This window comes from Oncorhynchus gorbuscha, linkage group LG05, assembly GCF_021184085.1.
Source record: "Oncorhynchus gorbuscha isolate QuinsamMale2020 ecotype Even-year linkage group LG05, OgorEven_v1.0, whole genome shotgun sequence".
In the NCBI taxonomy this organism is placed as follows: domain Eukaryota; kingdom Metazoa; phylum Chordata; class Actinopteri; order Salmoniformes; family Salmonidae; genus Oncorhynchus; species Oncorhynchus gorbuscha.
Genome location: NC_060177.1, coordinates 83709006 through 83731258, shown reverse-complemented (window position 1 = coordinate 83731258; position 22253 = coordinate 83709006). Strand labels below are relative to the sequence as shown.

Genomic DNA, 22253 nt, shown 5'->3' with positions numbered 1-22253 from the left:
GAGGTTTATTGGATTAACAGAAAATGTGCAATATGCATCAAAACAAAATTAGACAGGTGCATAAATTTGGGCACCCCAACAGAAAAATCACATCAATATTTTGTAGAACCTCCTTTTGCTAAAATAACAGCCTCTAGACGCTTCCCATAGCCTCTAATGAGTGTCTGGATTCTGGATGAAGGTATTTTGGACCATTCCTCCTTACAAAACATCTCCAGTTCAGTTAGGTTTGATGGTTGCCGAGCATGGACAGCCCGTTTCAAATCATCCCACAGATTCTCAATGATATTCAGGTCTGGGGACTGGGATGGTCATTCCAGAACATTATACTTGCTCCTCCGTGTAAATGCCCGGCTAGATTTTGAGCAGTGTTTTGGGTCGTTGTCTTGTTGAAATATCAAGCCCCGGTGTAACTTCAACTTTGTGACTGATTCTTCAACATTATTCCCAAGAATCTGATGATATTGGGTGGAATCCATGCGACCCTCAACTTGAACAAGATTCCCAGTAACGGCACTGGCCACACAGCATGATGGAACCCCCACCAAATTTTACTGTGGGTGGCAAGTGTTTTTCTTGGAACGCTGTGTTCTTTTGCCGCCATGCATAACATCCCATGTTATGACCAAATAACTCAGTCTTTGTTTCATCAGTCCACAGCACCTTATTCCATTACTCTGTTTGTGTCATGTGTGCAGAAAAGGCTTCTTCCGTATCACTCTCCCACACAGCTTCTTGTGCAAAGTGCGCTGAATTGTTGAACGATGCACAGTGACACCATCTGCAGCAAGTTGATGTTGTAGGTCTTTGGAGGTGGTCTGTGGGCTGATTTTGATCGTTCTCACCATCCTTTGCCTTTGCCTCTTCGATATTTTACTTGGCCTGCCACTTCTGGCCTTAACAAGAACTGTGCCTGTGGTCTTCCATTTCCTCACAATGTTCCTCACAGTGGACACTGACAGCTTAAATCTCAGTGCTAGCTTTTTGTAGCCTTCCTCTAAACCATAATGTTGAACAATCTTTGTTTTCAGGTCATTTGAGAGTTGTTTTGAGGCCCCCATGTTGACACTCTTCATAGTAGAGTCAAAGAGAACAACAACTTGCAATTGGCCTTAAATACCTTTTCTCATGATTGGATGCACTTGTCTATGAAGTTGAAGGCTTAATGAGCTCACCAAACCAATTGTGTTCCAATTAATCAGTGCTAAGTAGTTACAGGTATTCAAATCAACAGAATGACAAGGGTGCCCACATTTGTGCATAGCCTATTTTTCACATCTGATTTAATTTCATACAACTTAACATTGCTACACTAAAAATCTTTGTCTGGACAATACCCCAGTACTCAGCTTTTATTTGAAAATGAATGGCATGCCACTGTGATAATTTTCTATGACGACAGAGTAAATTATTATGCAGCCTCAGAGGGGTGCCCAAACGTTTTCATACGACTGTAGCTGTTGGCTATATTAGCCACGACTTACCGTTCTTTGTGCAGCTTCAAATGTCAAACAAAGTTGGAAATTGTTGTTCCTCCGACTGTCATTTTCTTCCCGCATGTTTTGTAAGTTGCAATTCGTTTTGTGTTGATACAGAGTCGTCTTTATATCTGAAAATAATAACTGTGTGTATCATCTTTCGAAGGGCTCCATCTGAATTAACTCGCCGATGTTCCTCTGCACTGCCACGCACAACTTTTTCTCAGCTGGCACAATGTGATTGGCTGCTGTCTGATTCAAACTGTAATCGGTTAAATGAAGAGTTGATGCGCTGCACACTTTTTTAAATATCATCATTTTTTATATTTGGACTTGGGGGAGGATATCAAGTCAGGTCGAGTCATAGGGCTCAAGGCAAAGTCACGTCACGAGTCATTGATGTTAAAGTCAATGTCGAGTTACAAGTCATCATATTTGTGACTCGAATCCACACCTCTGCTTTATGTAGTTCTTATGTTCAGGCCCAAGGAGCCTGAACATAGAATTAAGGGAAGAAATTAAATCTACTTTCACACCTGGTCATTTCAATATTTTCCAGATCTGCCATTACCATATTTCCTCAGAGGACAGATGGCAAGCACGACTTTCGGGTGTGGAACACACAGCTGATTCGCTATGCCGGTTACAAGCAACCCGACGGTCAGATTCTGGGAGACCCAGCCAACGTGGAGTTCACTGAGGTACAGTTAAATGACATTGTGGTCACTGTTATTCAAAGTGAATTATAGTTCGTAAGAGCATGGCTTATGTATCCCTCATGGGATATAAAACCACAAACTATGTCTTGTCAACTATGTCTTGCCAGCTCTTGAAGCAATGCAAATGTAGAAGCACAGTGGCTAGGAAAGACTCCCTAGAAAGGCAGGAACCTAGGAAGAAACCTAGAGAGGAACCAGGCTCTGAGGGGTAGCCTGTCCTCTTCTGGCTGTGCCGGGTGGAGATTATAAGAGTATATGACCATTTAAGGCCAGATTGTTCTTCAAGATGTTCAAACGTTCATAGATGACCAGCAGAGTTAAATAATTAGTAGTTGTAGAGGGTGCAACAGATCAGTACCTCAGGTGTAAATGTCAGTTGGCTTTTCATAGCCGAGCATTCAGAGGTCGAGAGAGAGAGAGAGAGAGAGAGAGAGAGAGAGAGAGAGAGAGAGAGAGAGAGAGAGGTCGAGGGAGAGAGAGAGAGAGAGAGAGAGAGAGAGAGAGAGAGAGAGAGAGAGAGAGAGAGAGAGAGAGAGAGAGAGAGTCAAAAACAGCAGGTCCGAGAAAAGGTACCCTAGCCCCCCAGCAAGTAGACTATTGCAGCATAGAGACTTGAGACTGAGACAGCTGGGTCGACGATGCCCCTGGACCAGGCCAACCAGGCAGGATATACCCACTTTGCTAAAGCACAGCCCCTACACCACTGGAGGGATATCAACAGACCACTAACTTACTACCCTGAGACAAAGCTGAGTATAGCCTACGAAGATCTCCTCCACCGCACAAGCCCGAGGGGCCGCAGAACTGGACAGGAAGAGCACGTGTGTGATTCAACCCACTCAAGTGACGCACCCCTCCTAGGGACGGCATGGAAGAGCACCAGTAATCCAGTGACTCTGCCCCCGTAATAAGGGGTTGACTCACACCTCTGGGCCAGACTACACTCAACCATAGGACCTACTGAAGAGATGAGTCTTCAGTAATGACTTAAAGTCGAGACCGAGTCTACGTCTCTCACATGGATAGGCAGACCATTCCATAAAAATGGAGCTCTATAAGAGAAATCCCTGCCTCCAGCTGGAGGCCTGCATCTTGTGACCGAAGTGTACGTGAAGGTATGTACGGCAGGACCAAATCGGAGAGATAGGTAGGAGCAAGCCCATGTAATGCTTTGTAGGTTATCAGTAAAACCTGTCGGTTAGCAGAAATCAACCATAGCCTTAACAGGAAGCCAATGTAGAAAGGCTAGCGCTAGCGGGTTCTAGTCAGGATTCTAGCAGCTGGGTTTAGCACTAACTGAAGTTTATTTAGTGCTTTATCCAGGTAGCCAGAGAGTAGAGCATTGCAGTAGTCTAATCTAGAAGTGACAAAAGCATGGATTCGTTTTTCTGCATTAATTTGGACAAAAAGGTTCTGATTTTTGCCATGTTACAAAGATGGAAAAAAAGCTGTCCTAGAAATATTATTGATATGTTCGTCAAAAGAGAGATCAGGGTCCAGAGTAACGGTCCTTCACAGTTTTATTTGAGACGACTGTACAAACATCAAGATTAATTGTCGGATCCAACAGCAGATCTCTTTGTTTCTTGGGACTAGCATCTTTGTTTTGTCCGAGTTTAAAAGTAAACATTTTCCGCCATCCACTTCCTTATGTCTGAAACACAGGCTTCCAGGCCTGTCAACTTTGTGGCTTCACCATGTTTCATCGAATTGTACAGCTGTGTGTCAGCCGCATAGCAGTGAAAGTTGACATTGTGTTTCCAAATTACATCACCAAGAGGTAGGATATATAGTGAAAACTATAGTGGTCCTAAAACGGAACCTTGAGGAACGACAAAACTTGTCAGATTTGTCAGAGGACAAACCATCCAGAGAGACAACCTGATATCTTTCCGACAGATAAGATCTGAACCAGGCCAGAACTTGTCCATGTAGACCAATTAGGGTTTTTAATCTCCAAAACAATGTGGTAATCGATGGTGTCAAAAGCAGCACTAAGGTCTAGGAGAACAGGGACAGATAAAGAGCCTTGGTCTGACACCAATATGAGGTCATTTACCACCTTCACGAGGGCAGTCTCAGTGCTATGATCGGGTCTAAAACCAGACTGAAGTGTTTCGTATACATTATTTGCGCAACAGCTTTTTCTAAACATTTTGAGAGGAATGGGAGATTCGATATAGGCCAATAGTTTTTTAACATTTTACAGGTCAAGGTTGTTTTTTTTCAAGAGAGGCTTTATTACTGCCATTTTTATTACTGCCATCTGGCGGATAGGAAGCCATTTATTATGGTCGACATAGGAGGACCAAGCACACGAAGTAGCTCTTTCAGTTGTTTAGTTGGAATGGGCTCCAGTGTGTAGCTTGAAGGTTTAGAGGCCATTACTATTTTCATGAATGTGTCAAGAGATGCTATTCTCTCTTGTTGAACGTTGCTTTTTATTGAGCTTTGTGACAGTATCAAAAATACACTTTGGATTGTTCTTATTCACCTCAATTAGGTTGGAGAAATAGGATGATATGGCTCTCTGATATTACATGGAACTATCTTTCCAAACTAGTAGGAAGACTTCCAGTTTGGTGGAGCACCATTTCCATTCCAATGTTCTGGAAGCTAGCTTCAGGGTTCAGATATTTTCTATATACCAGGGAGCACATTTCTTGTGATTTTTTGGGGGGTTTTATGTGTGCGACTGCATCTATGGTATTACGCAAGGTTGAATTTAGATCCTCAGTTAGGTGGTTAACCGATTTTTGTACTCTGACGTCTTTGGGTAGGTGGAGGGAGTTGTTAAGACTTCTATGAATGGTGGGTGGAGGAGTCAAGCGCAGAGAGCAGGTCATTCCGTACATGGATCTTTTATTCCAATGACAGCGGAAAAACGGACATGCAAAACACAAGGGCGCATGAAGCAACCCGTCCAAATAAATAGGACTAAAACTGTCCAAAAAAATAGAGATCACACTAATGAACCAACACCAATAAACAGAGAACAAGCCTGCACAATATCCAGCAGGCCTAGTGCCCTTAAATAGCCTACAAACTAAACTAACCAATTAGACCCAATAAACAGAGAACAAGCCTGCACACTACCCAGCAGGCCTAGTGCCCTTAAATAACCTACAAACTAAACTAACCAATTAGACCCAATAAACAGAGAACAAGCCTGCACACTACCCAGCAGGCCTCGTGCCCTTAAATAACCTACAAACTAAACTAACAATTAGACCCAATAAACAGAGAACAAGCCTGCACAATACCAAGTGGGCCTAGTGCCCTTAAACAGCCTACAAACTAAACTAACCAATTAGACCCAATAAACAGAGAACAAGCCTGCACAATACCCAGCGGGCCTAGTGCCCTTAAATAGCCTACAAACTAAACTAAACTCAAAACAGGTGTAACCAATTAGACCCAATAAACAGAGAACAAACCTGCACACTACCCAGCAGGCCTAGTGCCCTTAAATAGCCTACAAACTAAACTAAACTCAAAACAGGTGTAACCAATTAGACCCAACTAACAGAAACAAAAGGAAAGGGAATCGATGGCAGCTAGTAGGCCGGCGACAACGACCGCCGAGCGCCACCCAAACAGGAAGAGGCACCATCTTCGGCGGGATTCGTGACAGGAGTCTGGAAGGGCATCTACATTTACATTACATTTAAGTCATTTAGCAGACGCTCTTATCCAGAGCGACTTACAAATTGGTGCATTCACCTTATGACATCCAGTGGAACAGTCACTTTACAATAGTGCATCTAAATCTTAAAGGAGGGGGGGGGTGAGAGGGATTACTTATCCTATCCTAGGTATTCCTTAAAGAGGTGGGGTTTCAGGTCTCTCCGGAAGGTGGTGATTGACTCCGCTGTCCTGGCGTCGTGAGGAAGTTTGTTCCACCATTGGGGGGCCAGCGCAGCGAACAGTTTTGACTGGGCTGAGCGGGAGCTGTACTTCCTCAGTGGTAGGGAGGCGAGCAGGCCAGAGGTGGATGAACGCAGTGCCCTTGTTTGGGTGTAGGGCCTGATCAGAGCCTGGAGGTACTGAGGTGCCGTTCCCCTCACAGCTCCGTAGGCAAGCACCATGGTCTTGTAGCGGATGCGAGCTTCAACTGGAAGCCAGTGGAGAGAACGGAGGAGCGGGGTGACGTGAGAGAACTTGGGAAGGTTGAACACCAGACGGGCTGCGGCGTTCTGGATGAGTTGAAGGGGTTTAATGGCACAGGCAGGGAGCCCAGCCAACAGCGAGTTGCAGTAATCCAGACGGGAGATGACAAGTGCCTGGATTAGGACCTGCGCCGCTTCCTGTGTGAGGCAGGGTCGTACTCTGCGGATGTTGTAGAGCATGAACCTACAGGAACGGGCCACCGCCTTGATGTTGGTTGAGAACGACAGGGTGTTGTCCAGGATCACGCCAAGGTTCTTGGCGCTCTGGGAGGAGGACACAATGGAGTTGTCAACCGTGATGGCGAGATCATGGAACGGGCAGTCCTTCCCCGGGAGGAAGAGCAGCTCCGTCTTGCCGAGGTTCAGCTTGAGGTGGTGATCCGTCATCCACACTGATATGTCTGCCAGACATGCAGAGATGCGATTCGTCACCAGGAATCCTTGGGTTGTCCGAGAATTTATAGCACAGCTTTTGATGATCCTTGGTTGGTGTCTGAGCAGATTATTTGTTGCGATTGCAAATATAGTTAGATAGTGGTCCGATAGTCCAGGATTATGAGGAAAAATATTTAGATCCACAACATTTATTCCATGGAACAAAACTAGATCCAGGGTATGACTGTGGCAATGAGTAGGTCCGGAGACATGTTGGACAAAACCCACTGAGTCGATGATGGCTCCGAAAGCCTTTTGGATTGGGACTATGGACTTTTCCATGTGAATATTAAAGTCACCAAATATGTGAATATTATCTGCCTTGACTACAAGGTCCGTTATGAATGAACTCAGTGAGGAACGCTGTATACGGCCCAGGAGGCCTGTAAACAGTAGCTATACAATGTGATTGAGTAGGCTGCATAGATTTCATGACTAGAAGCTCAAAAGACATTTGAAAATGGCTGTCATAAATGTTAGCAACACCTTTGCGGGATGCGAAGAGTTATGGTCACTAGTGTAACCAGGATAGAAGCCTCATTTAACACAGTAAATTCATCAAGCTTGAGCCATGGTTCAGTCAGGCAAATCACATCAAGATTATGATCAGTGATTAGTTAATTGACTATAACTGCCTTGGAAGTGAGGGTTCTAACATTAAGTAGCCCTATTTTGAGATGTGAGATATCACAATCTCTTTCAATAATGACAGGAATGGAGGAGGTCTTTATTCCAGTGAGATTGCTAAAATGAACAACGCCATGTTTTGTTTTGCTCAAACTAGATCGAGACACAGACACATTCTCAATGGGGATAGCTGAGCTGACTACACTGACTATGCTAGTGGCAGACTCCACTACGCTGGCAGGCTGGCTAACAGCCTGCTGCCTTGCCTGCACCCTATCTCATTGAGGAGCTAGAGGAGTTAGAGCCCTGTCTATGTTCATAGAGAAGCTGAGAGCACCCTTCCAGCTTGGATGGAGTCCGTCACTCCTCAGCAGGCCAGGCTTGGTCCTGTTTGTGGGTGAGTCCCAGATAGAGTGCCAATTATCTACATATTCTATATTTTGGGAGGGGCAGAAAACAATTTTCAACCAGCGATTGAGTTGTGAGACTCTGCTGTAGAGCTCATCATTCCCCTTAACTGGGAGGGGCCTAGAGACAATTTGTCGATGCCAACACATATTTCTAGCTGATTTACACACTGAAGCTATGTTGCGCTTGGTGACCTCTGACTGTTTCATCCTAACATCGTTGGTACTGACGTGGATAACAATATCCCTATACTCTCTACACTCAACAGTTTTAGCCTCAGCCAACACCATCTTCAGATTAGCCTTTACGTCAGTAGCCCTGCCCCCTGATAAACAGTGTATGATCGCTGGATGATTATTTTTAGGTCTAATATTGGGGTAATGGAGTCGTGAATGACTAGGGTTTCAATTTGTCAGAGCTAATGATGGCTCAGACCCCGTAATGGCTGAAGGAGAGACCCGAGAAGGCTCGGCCTCTGACTCAGACTCGCTGCTTAATGGGGAGAACCGGTTGAAAGTGTCTGTCGGCTGAATGAGTGACACCGGTTTAGCATGGCCACAGCATTTCTATCCAGGAGCCTTGATAAAATTGTCCGGCTGTGGGAACTGTGCGAGGGGATTTATACTACTAACTGTACTTACTGGTGGCACAGACACTGTTTCCTCCTTTCCTAAACTTAAATTGCCCTGCCTAACGATTGCACCTGAAGCTGTGCAGGCAGCACGGCTATACTCACCATAAGGTGATAGTTCTCCTGTATATTATGAGAACAGCAACTGCAATTAGATGGCATCATGTTAATGTTACCACTTAGCTTTGTTGCCTGGTCAAGGTCCAGTAGAACCATGTCCAGATAAAGCTAGGAAGGAATAGATAGAGCGAGGAAACAACAAACAAAGTCGTTGGTCAATGTATAGCCAAGTAGCGACAAACAGCACAACAAATGGCACAACAAACAGCACAACAAACAGCACAACAAACATAACAACAAACAGCACAACAAACAGCACAACAAACATAACAACAAACAGCACAACAAACATAACAACAAACAGCACAACAAACAGCACAACAAACATAACAACAAACAGCACAACAAACAGCACAACAAACAGCACAACAAAGAGCACAACAAACAGCACAACAAAGAGCACAACAAACAGCACAACAAACAGCACAACAAAGAGCACAACAAACAGCACAACAAACAGCACAACAAACAGCACAACAAACAGCACAACAAACAGCACAACAAAGAGCACAACAAAGAGCACAACAAACAGCACAACAAAGAGCACAACAAACAGCACAACAAACAGCACAACAAAGAGCACAACAAACAGCACAACAAAGAGCACAACAAACATAACAACAAACAGCACAACAAACAGCACAACAAAGAGCACAACAAACAGCACAACAAACAGCACAACAAACATAACAACAAACAGCACAACAAACAGCACAACAAACAGCACAACAAAGAGCACAACAAACAGCACAACAAAGAGCACAACAAACAGCACAACAAACAGCACAACAAAGAGCACAACAAACAGCACAACAAACAGCACAACAAACAGCACAACAAACAGCACAACAAAGAGCACAACAAACAGCACAACAAACAGCACAACAAACAGCACAACAAAGAGCACAACAAACAGCACAACAAACAGCACAACAAAGAGCACAACAAACAGCACAACAAAGAGCACAACAAACATAACAACAAACAGCACAACAAACAGCACAACAAAGAGCACAACAAACAGCACAACAAAGAGCACAACAAACAGCACAACAAACAGCACAACAAAGAGCACAACAAACAGCACAACAAAGAGCACAACAAACAGCACAACAAACAGCACAACAAAGAGCACAACAAACAGCACAACAAACAGCACAACAAAGAGCACAACAAACAGCACAACAAACATAACAACAAACAGCACAACAAACAGCACAACAAAGAGCACAACAAACAGCACAACAAACAGCACAACAAAGAGCACAACAAACAGCACAACAAACATAACAACAAACAGCACAACAAAGAGCACAACAAACAGCACAACAAACAGCACAACAAAGAGCACAACAAACAGCACAAAAAATATAACAACAAAGAGCACAAAAAATATAACAACAAAGAGCACAATAAACAGCACAACAAACAGCACAACAAACATAACAACAAACAGCACAACAAACAGCACAACAAAGAGCACAATAAACAGCACAACAAACAGCACAACAAACATAACAACAAACAGCACAACAAACAGCACAACAAAGAGCACAACAAACAGCACAACAAAGAGCACAACAAACAGCACAACAAATGGCAATAAACAGCACAACAAACAGCACAACAAACAGCACAACAAAGAGCACAACAAACAGCACAACAAAGAGCACAACAAACAGCACAACAAAGAGCACAACAAACAGCACAAAACATATAACAACAAACAGCACAACAAACATAACAACAAACAGCACAACAAATATAACAACAAACAGCACAACAAACATAACAACAAACATAACAACAAATATAACAACAAACAGCACAACAAACATAACAACAAACAGCACAACAAATATAACAACAAACAGCACAACAAACATAACAACAAACAGCACAACAAATATAACAACAAACAGCACAACAAACATAACAACAAACAGCACAACAAATATAACAACAAACAGCACAACAAACATAACAACAAACAGCACAACAAATATAACAACAAACAGCACAACAAACATAACAACAAACAGCACAACAAATATAACAACAAACAGCACAACAAACATAACAACAAACAGCACAACAAATGGCAACAAACAGCACAGCAAACAGCACAACAAACAGCACAACAAATATAACAACAAACAGCACAACGAACAGCACAACAAATGGCAACAAACAGCACAACAAACATAACAACAAACAGCACAACAAATATAACAACAAACAGCACAACAAATGGCAACAAACAGCACAACAAACATAACAACAAACAGCACAACAAACAGCACAACAAACAGCACAACAAATATAACAAACAGCACAACAAAAAGCACAACAAATATAACAACAAACAGCACAACAAACAGCACAACAAACGGCAACAAACAGCACAACAAAAAGCACAACAAACAGCAATAAACAGCACAACAGCATGGAGACAAGTCCGGAAGTCGATAACAAAACCTGTTCAATGTCTTTATATAGCATGCCTCTGAGCAAGGCTAAAACTCTGACAAAACAGATTCTGGAGTGGAAACCACTAAACAGGATTTATGAGTCTACTTGAGTGAATCCATGTTAAAATGTAATGAAATGTGTTGGCTTGGGTCTGTAGATCTGTATTCAGCAGGGCTGGAAGCCTCCCAAGGGCCGTTTCGACGTGCTGCCTCTCCTGCTGCAGTCCAACGGAAACGGCCCAGAGCTGTTTGAGATACCTCAAGATCTCATTCTAGAGGTGCAGATCACACACCCCAAGTGAGTGAGACAAAACACACATGCACCCCCCCTCCCCACCCCACACGCACACACACACAAAACACACACCCCAAGTGAGTGAGACAACACACACTAACAGAGGCTGGGTTGGGGTGTGTTCCAATTGCCACACTAGCAAACCACTTAGACTGAAGCAATGTACGAGCCATGTTTTCGCACAGACACAATCACACCCCACACTTTAGGCGCAGAGGGAGTTTCATCCCGGGCACATGACATTTTCTGCCAACCAAGCCCCGAGAACCATCCACCTGGCTCTCTTCTCAAACCCCCTGTCCCTCCCAACCCATCAGTTCAATTAGCCTCAGCTCTTCTCTGCTGCTTGTTTGGCTCCTGCAACTGTCATCACTTGCATCTCATCATTACATGAAGCTATGATGGCACTATGCTACTGCGACCAAACAGATAGGTAGCCGGTCCCAGAGGCCACGCAGAGCCTTTTTTGGATGTAGGACCAGTCATTTCGAGGCCTCTGAATCGCTTGCAAGTGCCACCACAGTAGGCAGATATGTCATCACAGTGGGCAGATATACCTTCACAATGTGCAGATTTGTCAGCACAATGGGCAGATATGCCTTCACAGTAGGCAGATATGTCATCACAATGTGCAGATTTGTCAGCACAATGGGCAGATATGTCATCACAGTGATGAGATTTGTTATCACAGTGGGCAGATATGTCATCACAGTGGGTAGATATGTCATCACAATGGGCAGATGTGTCATCACAGTGGGTAGATATGTCATCACAATGGGCAGATTTGTCATCACAGTGGGCAGATATGTCATCACAATGGGCAGATATGTCATCACAGTGATGAGATTTGTTATCACAGTGGGCAGATATGTCATCACAGAAGAATTCTAACATCTATCATCTCTTGGAGAAATCCTTAACTTCTTTGTACCTACAAACAATATTTTATTTCCATGACGTACTATACAAATGTCAATGTCAGAATATAAACTTGTCACTAGTCTCTTCCAATGGCTTTTCACCAAGATAAGAAGGTGTGCTTTTACATGTATTCAGAATGTAAACAACAGCAGCAGTCAGCTACAGTTCAAGCTATGTATAATATATCCTCTCAAACATCTCTATATACTTTGAATGCTAGCTTATTCATTTGAATCAACAAGTCAAGTTATAAGTCACATTCTCCATCTTTCCTCCATACCTTGAATGCTAATAATTTGAATCAATGTCTTTGCTTCCCCGTCCTTGCAGGTATGATTGGTTCAAGGACCTGAATCTGAAGTGGTACAGTCTGCCTGCTGTATCTAGCATGCTGCTAGAGGTGGGGGGGCTGGAATTCACTGCTTGTCCCTTCAGTGGCTGGTACATGGGCACCGAGATCGGCGTCAGGGACTTCTGTGACAGCTCTCGCTACAACATCCTGGAGGTTTATAAAACATTCATATGCATTTCTAAACGTTTATAAGTACCCCTTTGGTGGCAGTTACATGGGCACCGTGATATGTGTCAGGGACCTCTGTGACAGCTGCAATGGTTAAAGGCACTATTTGGACATATTCTAATTTGACCATGAGGTATAAAGTGATGTTACCTATGTTATGTGTGGGTTTTGTAAGGGGAATTCACACAATAGTTAATAATAATATAATAATATTTTACTACGATATTTACTAGAATCTATCATATGCATTACTATAATATTTTACCAGGATATTCACTAGAATCTATCATATGCTTTACCATAATCTGTTTATTTTATTTTATACTATACGCCTGTAATACTTTATTTTATTTTATTTAACCCTAACCAGGAAAAGCTCATCGAGACCCAGAGTCTCTTTTTCAAGGGAGACTTGGCCAAAAAGGCAGCAACAATTAGTACATTACAGAATGAAAACATACAACAATAGAATACAACAACATGACCCAGCCTAAAAAAAGCATTTTACACTCCTCCCTAACAGAGTCTCCCGTCAATATTTTTAATTCATTCAGTGGCACTAACATATCTAGATGAAACATGTCGTAGACTATTCCATGCCTCTGTTGCACAAGAAGAGAAGGCAGTCTTGCATAATACTGTGAATGTCCTGGGGACTTTAAGTAGCAACCACCTAGCAGACCGGGTATGGTAACTGCTGGTGGTGAAGGAGACCAAACTACAGAGGTCAAGAGGAAGTTTTACGCATATAAAGTGAGGTCCAACCTACCATTTGGTACAATGTGCAATGGTGGGTGAGTGACTTGGCATTTGTAATAAAGCACAAGGATGCATGATTAACAGGGTCCAGTCTGTAAGACAGAGGAGGTTGCATGCATATACAAGTCACCATAATCAATTACAGGGAGAAAAGTGGCCTGAACAAGCTTCTTTCTAGCCATAAGATGGAAGTAAGCATTATTACGAAAATAAAAGACCCAATTTCAATTTAAGCTTTGCCACAAGATTATCCACATGAACTTTAAAGGACAACTTGTCATCCAACCACATATCTAGGTATTTATAGGATGACACTTTTTCAATGGATAAGCCACCAGATGTGACAATGCTAACATTCTCTGGCAGAGTTCTAGCTCTGGTAAAGGTCATGAATTTAGTTTTTTTTACATTCAAGACCAGTTTGAGACCATAAAGGGAGGGACTGAAAAGCAGTCTGGAGCTCTTCAACAGCCTGAACCAGAGAAGGAGCACATGAATATATTACTTTATCATCTGCATAGAGATGTAACTTTGCTGGTTGCATCTCATTAATACAAATTGAGAACAACACAGGAGCTAAAATGGAACCCTGGGGCACACCTCTATTAACACCTCTCAAGATAGCTCGACTTGTGATTGTCAAAGGCCTTTGATAAATCCACAAACAGAGCAGCACAGTGTTGCTTTTTTATCAAGTGCATTAATGATGTAATTTTCCACTGCCATAGCTGCAGTTGTGCCCCGATGTAAAGCCAGACTGAACCCCACTCAGTATGTTCTTTTCAATTAAGATGTTTTTTAACTGTGAGATCACTAGAGATTCATATACTTTGGCCAGGATAGGGAGTTTTGAGATATCATCTGAGGGATCTCCACCCTTTAGCAGTGGGAGGACAGAAGCTGATTTCCAAATGTTGGGTATGGAATTGGTCAAGAGACTCAAGTTGAAAATGTGAGCCGCAGGTTCAGTAATGATACCAGCTGCTATCTTTAAGAGATAGGAGTCCAGGTTGTCTGGATCTGCAGACTTTTTAGTGTCTATGGCCTTTAGTGCTTTACAGACCTCAGTATAAGAAACAGACTCAACAATAAAATGGTTCACATGAGGGCCTATATCATAGTTTACTGTAACAGAGTTTACATTAGAGTCCTGGGCCCCACCATTATCAAAGACTGAACCAGCAGACACGAAGTGCTTGATAAAAACCCCTACAATATCTGCTTTATCTTTCACTTCATTAGAATCCATCATTAAATGGTCAGGAAGGACAGAGGAGACATTAGAATCCATCATTAAATGGTCAGGAAGGCCAGAGGAGACATTAGAATCCATCATTAAATGGTCAGGAAGGCCAGAGGAGACATTAGAATCCATCATTAAATGGTCAGGAAGGCCAGAGGAGACATTAGAATCCATCATTAAATGGTCAGGAAGGCCAGAGGAGACATTAGAATCCATCATTAAATGGTTAGGAAGGCCAGAGGAGACATTAGAATCCATCATTAAATGGTCAGGAATGTCAGAGGAGACATTAGAATCCATCATTAAATGGTCAGGAATGTCAGAGGAGACATTAGAATCCATCATTAAATGGTTAGGAAGGCCAGAGGAGACATTAGAATCCATCATTAAATGGTCAGGAATGTCAGAGGAGACATTAGAATCCATCATTAAATGGTCAGGAATGTCAGAGGAGACATTAGAATCCATCATTAAATGGTCAGGAATGTCAGAGGAGACATTAGAATCCATCATTAAATGGTCAGGAATGTCAGAGGAGACATTAGAATCCATCATTAAATGGTCAGGAATGTCAGAGGAGACATTAGAATCCATCATTAAATGGTTAGGAAGGCCAGAGGAGACATTAGAATCCATCATTAAATGGTCAGGAATGTCAGAGGAGACATTAGAATCCATCATTAAATGGTTAGGAAGGCCAGAGGAGACATTAGAATCCATCATTAAATGGTCAGGAATGTCAGAGGAGACATTAGAATCCATCATTAAATGGTCAGGAATGTCAGAGGAGACATTAGAATCCATCATTAAATGGTCAGGAATGTCAGAGGAGACATTAGAATCCATCATTAAATGGTCAGGAATGTCAGAGGAGACATTAGAATCCATCATTAAATGGTCAGGAATGTCAGAGGAGACATTAGAATCCATCATTAAATGGTTAGGAAGGCCAGAGGAGACATTAGAATCCATCATTAAATGGTTAGGAAGGCCAGAGGAGACATTAGAATCCATCATTAAATGGTCAGGAAGGCCAGAGGAGACATTAGAATCCATCATTAAATGGTCAGGAAGGCCAGAGGAGACATTAGAATCCATCATTAAATGGTTAGGAAGGCCAGAGGAGACATTAGAATCCATCATTAAATGGTCAGGAAGGCCAGAGGAGACATTAGAATCCATCATTAAATGGTTAGGAAGGCCAGAGGAGACATTAGAATCCATCATTAAATGGTCAGGAAGACCAGAGGAGACATTAGAATCCATCGTTAAATGGTCAGGAAGGCCAGAGGAGACATTAGAATCCATCGTTAATGGTCAGGAAGGCCAGAGGAGACATTAGAATCCATCATTAAATGGTCAGGAAGGCCAGAGGGATTCGGTCTTGTAGGCACATTAATTAATTGATCAAGATTCAGAGTCACACAGTACTTGTAAAGAGTCCGAGACAGATGTAAGCATGTCCCAGTTCAAATCTCCTAAAATAATGAATTCAGAGTCATTTAACTTGTGCAGGACATCAGAAAGAGAGTTTAGTGCGTCTACCGAAGCCGAGGGCGGTCTGTAGCAGCCGAGGGCGGTCTGTAGCAGCCGAGGCCGGTCTGTAGCAGCCGAGGCCGGTCTGTAGCAGCCGAGGCCAGTATGTATAGCAGCCGAGGCCGGTCTGTAGCAGCCGAGGGCGGTCTGTAGCAGCCGAGGCCGGTATGTAGCAGCCGACTACAGTGATGTGGGAGTCCTTATATACGTTCACTTTAACCGCAAGCAATTCAAAATGTTTAACTTTGGTAATCGAGAGAATTTCAGAGGCGTTAAACTCGGATTTCACTTAAATTGCAACCCCTCCTCCTTTACTCATCCGATCCGTTCTAAAAACGATGTACCCATCAATAAAAATCTAGTTATTTGACACAGATTTCTTTGGCCAAGTTTCTGATTAAACCATTATGTCTGTATTTGTTGTTTTGGCCCATATTCTACCAGTGTGGCAGATGAGTCTGCTCTCATGACCACATGCATACAGGGTAACATTCTTCACTTTAATTCTCAACATTCATGGGTTTCCATATCACATCAAAATAGATGTTTTCGATTTTTTTAAGCATCTTTTTTTTTATTGTTTTCCTGAAATCAGCAAGTCAAAATTAAATCAAATAAAATATTTAAAATTGGATTTGATTTGAATTTGACTTGCTGTTTTCAGGAAAACAATCTGTTTTGATGTTTAAACAAAAAGAAACATCTATTTTGATGATGTAGAATCTTAATTTGAGACAGTCTTTTCTACAGAAGGAAAATGATCCTGCAGCAACTGGAAATGTGAATTATTATGTGGATTATAATTATTGGACATTTTTGTAGGGGTTGATACATTTTTCGTAAGGGAAAATCAAGTCTGAAATGTCAAAGTGTAAATTACAAACTTCAGAAGTCTTTTAAAACCTTAAATACACTACAGGTTTAAAATCTCCTGCAACAGGGTGATCAAATTAAGATCCTACATCTGTATTGCTGGTCAGATGAAGAGGGTCTTGCTTTTTTTGCTGTAGCTATGGTGATGAATTAATGATGAATGTGTTTTATGTTACAAACAGTAGTATCATGATGTCTAGAACATGTCAAGCTTAGAGGCTGTAGATATAATAAGTATGTCTCTGGTTGTGCTGTTTTCATTCAGCTAATGTATTAGCATAGCCATTATGGTGATGATGTGTTGTTATGTTTTCAAAGAGTTCCCGTACTTAGAAAGTCACTTTAGTTGTTTTCTCAGTCATTTCCCCTCATCTTGTATTCCCATCTCAAGCACCACGCACCCTGCTGCTAAATGCAGCTTTATCCATGAACATAATTGTTATGATAGACTTTATGTGACATTTTCTTATTTTAATGCAGAACAAAAGGCACTTCTAAAACGGTTGTTTTTTATTGTTTAAAATGTCTCCATTATGTATTTCGGCCATTTTATACTGACTGCAACCAATCACCTGTGGTTTTATACTGACTGCAACCAATCACCTGTGGTTTTATACTGACTGCAACCAATCACCTGTGGTTTTATACTAACTGCAACCAATCACCTGTCACTCTGTCACTCACAGGACAGTTTGTCACTCACAGGACAGTTTGCCAACCCCTCAGTTTGGGAACCACTGATTTAAGTACCTTGCACATCCACAGATTTTTCACCTAGTCAGCTCGGGTTACTGGTCCAATGCTCTTAACCACTAGGCTACCTGCCACCTATGTAGCTTTATGAACAACAGCACTTAGCTGACAATTATTCTTATCACAACAAGGTTACTTGAATGATAAAGATAAATGTTTATCTCATATGTAGCAGGTAATATAGTAGCAATAAGATAAGAAGAGTAAAATGTTACCCTGATTGTTTATCTTCAATGTATCTTTATACACAACAGGTATTGTTATTAAAGCATGGTATGTTACTGTCCAATAGGAAGTGGCCAATCTGATGGCCCTGGACACCAGGAAGACTTCTTCTCTATGGAAGGACAAGGCACTGGTGGAGATCAACATAGCAGTCCTCTACAGTTTCCAGGTGTGGGTTTATCTGCTGGCCATGTAAATATCTAAAGGTTACTGGGGTGCTGGAATTGATTATTTACAGGGCTTGCATTTCATACACTATATATACAAAAGTATGTGGACACGCCTTCAAATTGGTGGGTTTGGCTATTTCAGCCACACCCATTGCTGACAGGTGTATGAAATCGAGCACACAGCCATGCAATCTCCATAGACAAACATTGACAGTGGAATGGCCTTATTGAAGAGCTTATTGAAGAGCTCCACAAGTCAGTTTGTCAAATTTCTGCCCTGCTAGAGCTGCCCCGGTCAAATGTAAGTGCTGTAACGCTACAGTATACAATGCCATTATAGATAATTATGCGCTTCCAACTTTGTGGCATCAGCTTGGAGAAGGCCCTTTCCTGTTTCAGCATGACAAAGCAAGATCCATACAGACATTATTTGTTGAGATCAGTGTGGAAGAACTTGACTGGCCTGAGTTCTGACCTCAACTCCATAGAACACCTTTGGGATTAATTGGAACGCCAACTGCGAGCCAGGCTTAATTGCCCAACAACAGTGCCCAACCTCACTAATGCTCTTGTGTCTGAATGGAAGCAAGTCCCTGCAGCAATGTTCCAACATCTAGTTGAAAGCCTTCCCAGAAGAGTGGAGGCTGTTATGGGAGCAAACAGGGGGGGGGGGTACAACTCCATATTAATGCCCATGATTTTGATACTATATTGAATGATTTGTATTAGGCTTTATATATGAAACATGTATTTTTATGAAGTCAGAAATATGTTTAAATTATGTGTAATTATGGGTGCTTGAGAGTGATTTAATTTATACCTTGATAAACTAAATATAATCCTGAAATAACTAAGGTAAATGAACTGAATGAATGATCTGAATTCCCCTTCATGATTTGCTTCCTGTTATCTGTTCTCAGTCATCTAAGGTAACTATAGTGGATCACCACTCTGCCACAGAGTCCTTTATGAAGCACATGGAGAATGAGATCAGGGTGCGGGGGGGCTGCCCGGGGGACTGGGTCTGGATTGTACCCCCCATGTCTGGAAGCATCACCCCCGTGTTCCACCAGGAGATGCTCAACTATCGCCTCACGCCATCTTTCGAATACCAGGTAAATCAAATCAAATAAAAGTTTATTGGTCACGTAAACAGATTTGCAGTCGTTATAGCAGGTGCAGTTAAATGCTTCTGTTACTAGCTCCAACAGGGCAGTAGAATGTGTTGTGTTACTAGCTCCAACAGGGCAGTAGAATGTGTTGTGTTACTAGCTCCAACAGGGCAGTAGAATGCGTTGTGTTACTAGCTCCAACAGGGCAGTAGAATGCGTTGTGTTACTAGCTCCAACAGGGCAGTAGAATGCGTTGTGATACTAGCTCCAACAGGGCAGTAGAATGCGTTGTGTTACTAGCTCCAACAGGGCAGTAGAATGCGTTGTGTTACTAGCTCCAACAGGGCAGTAGAATGTCTTGTGTTACTAGCTCCAACAGGGCAGTAGAATGCGTTGTGATACTAGCTCCAACAGGGCAGTAGAATGCGTTGTGTTACTAGCTCCAACAGGGCAGTAGAATGCGTTGTGTTACTAGCTCCAACAGGGCAGTAGAATGTCTTGTGTTACTAGCTCCAACAGGGCAGTAGAATGTCTTGTGTTACTAGCTCCAACAGGGCAGTAGAATGTCTTGTGTTACTAGCTCCAACAGGGCAGTAGAATGTCTTGTGTTACTAGCTCCAACAGGGCAGTAGAATGCGTTGTGTTACTAGCTCCAACAGGGCAGTAGAATGTGTTGTGTTACTAGCTCCAACAGGGCAGTAGAATGTGTTGTGTTACTAGCTCCAACAGGGCAGTAGAGTGTCTTGTGTTACTAGCTCCAACAGGGCAGTAGAATGTCTTGTGTTACTAGCTCCAACAGGGCAGTAGAATGTGTTGTGTTACTAGCTCCAACAGGGCAGTAGAATGTGTTGTGTTACTAGCTCCAACAGGGCAGTAGAATGTCTTGTGTTACTAGCTCCAACAGGGCAGTAGAATGTCTTGTGTTACTAGCTCCAGCAGGGCAGTAGAATGCGTTGTGTTACTAGCTCCAACAGGGCAGTAGAATGTCTTGTGTTACTAGCTCCAACAGGGCAGTAGAATGTCTTGTGTTACTAGCTCCAGCAGGGCAGTAGAATGTCTTGTGTTACTAGCTCCAGCAGGGCAGTAGAATGTCTTGTGTTACTAGTTCCAACAGGGCAGTAGAATGTCTTGTGTTACTAGCTCCAGCAGGGCAGTAGAATGTCTTGTGTTACGAGTTCCAACAGGGCAGTAGAATGTCTTGTGTTACTAGCTCCAACAGGGCAGTAGAATGTGTTGTGTTACTAGCTCCAACAGGGCAGTAGAATGTGTTGTGTTACTAGCTCCAACAGGGCAGTAGAATGTCTTGTGTTACTAGCTCCAACAGGGCAGTAGAATGTCTTGTGTTACTAGCTCCAGCAGGGCAGTAGAATGCGTTGTGTTACTAGCTCCAACAGGGCAGTAGAATGTCTTGTGTTACTAGCTCCAACAGGGCAGTAGAATGTCTTGTGTTACTAGCTCCAGCAGGGCAGTAGAATGTCTTGTGTTACTAGCTCCAGCAGGGCAGTAGAATGTCTTGTGTTACTAGTTCCAACAGGGCAGTAGAATGTCTTGTGTTACTAGCTCCAGCAGGGCAGTAGAATGTCTTGTGTTACGAGTTCCAACAGGGCAGTAGAATGTCTTGTGTTACTAGCTCCAACAGGGCAGTAGAATGTGTTGTGTTACTAGCTCCAACAGGGCAGTAGAATGCGTTGTGTTACTAGCTCCAGCAGGGCAGTAGAATTTCTTATCAATACAATACAAATACATAAATAATCAAAAATCTAAACAAGAAATCAAAATATGACAGAACAAATCCAATTAACAGGGGTATACAGTATATATTAGGGTGAGCATGTATCAGAATCTAGAATATAAATATGTGGTGTGTATAGTGTGTTATTTGGAAGTAAAAAAGGAATGTATATTAGGAATGAGCTATTTTAGTTAACCTTTATTTAACTAGGCAAGTCAGTTAAGAACAAATTCTTATTTACAATGACTGCCTAGGAACAGTGGGTTAATTGCCGTGTTCAGGGGCAGAACAACAGATTTTTACCTTGTCAGCTCGGGGATTCGATCGAGCAACCTTTCGGTTGGCCCAATGCTCTGACCATTAGGCTTCCTGCAGCCCCATGTGGAGAATACAGCTATGTGGAGAATACAGTATATACATACACAGTGAGTAAACAACAGTATAGAAACAGTATATGAGGTGACCAGCCTTCAAAGACTATATACATGGGGCATTAGTCTCAAGGTGCAGGGTAAGTACCGGGCATGTAGCCAGCTAGATGCTGTTCAACGGTCTGATGGCCTGGAGATGGAAATTGTTTATCAGTCTCTCTGTCCCAGCTTTGATGTACCTGTACAGACCATTTTTTTACGTTGAGGGAGAGGTTATTTTCCTGGCACCACTCTGCCAGGGCTCTAACCTCCTCCCTATTGGCTGTCTCGTCGTTGTTAATAATCAGGCCTACCACTGTCGTGTCGTCAACAAACGTGATGGTTGAGTTGGAGTCATGCGTAGCCTCGCAGTCATGGGTGAACAGGGACTACAGTAGAGGGCTGAGTGCACAACCCTGGGGGAGCCCCGTATTGAAGATCAGCATAGTGGACGTGTTGCCTACCCTCACCCACCTGGGGTCGGCCTGGCAGGAAGTCTAGAAACCAGTTGTACAGGGAGTTCAGGCCCTGAAGGTGATATGGTCCTTGACCATTCTCTCAATGCATTTCATGATTACAGAGGTTTCTGTTACCTTATCTTGCTTGGGTACAGAGACAATGGTGGACTTCTTCAACCAAGTGGGGA

At 42.7% G+C, this 22253-nt stretch overlaps 1 protein-coding gene across 1 annotated transcript in view; it reads left to right on the top strand.

Moving 5' to 3' along the window:
- Positions 1-22253, top strand: part of LOC124035286 (nitric oxide synthase, brain-like) — a 103723-nt gene that overhangs the window by 47134 nt on the left and 34336 nt on the right. Inside the window, 5 exon segments of the mRNA XM_046348744.1 lie at positions 2038-2179; positions 11217-11356; positions 12605-12779; positions 18251-18352; positions 19274-19468. Coding sequence (XP_046204700.1) covers positions 2038-2179; positions 11217-11356; positions 12605-12779; positions 18251-18352; positions 19274-19468 — 754 coding nt within the window.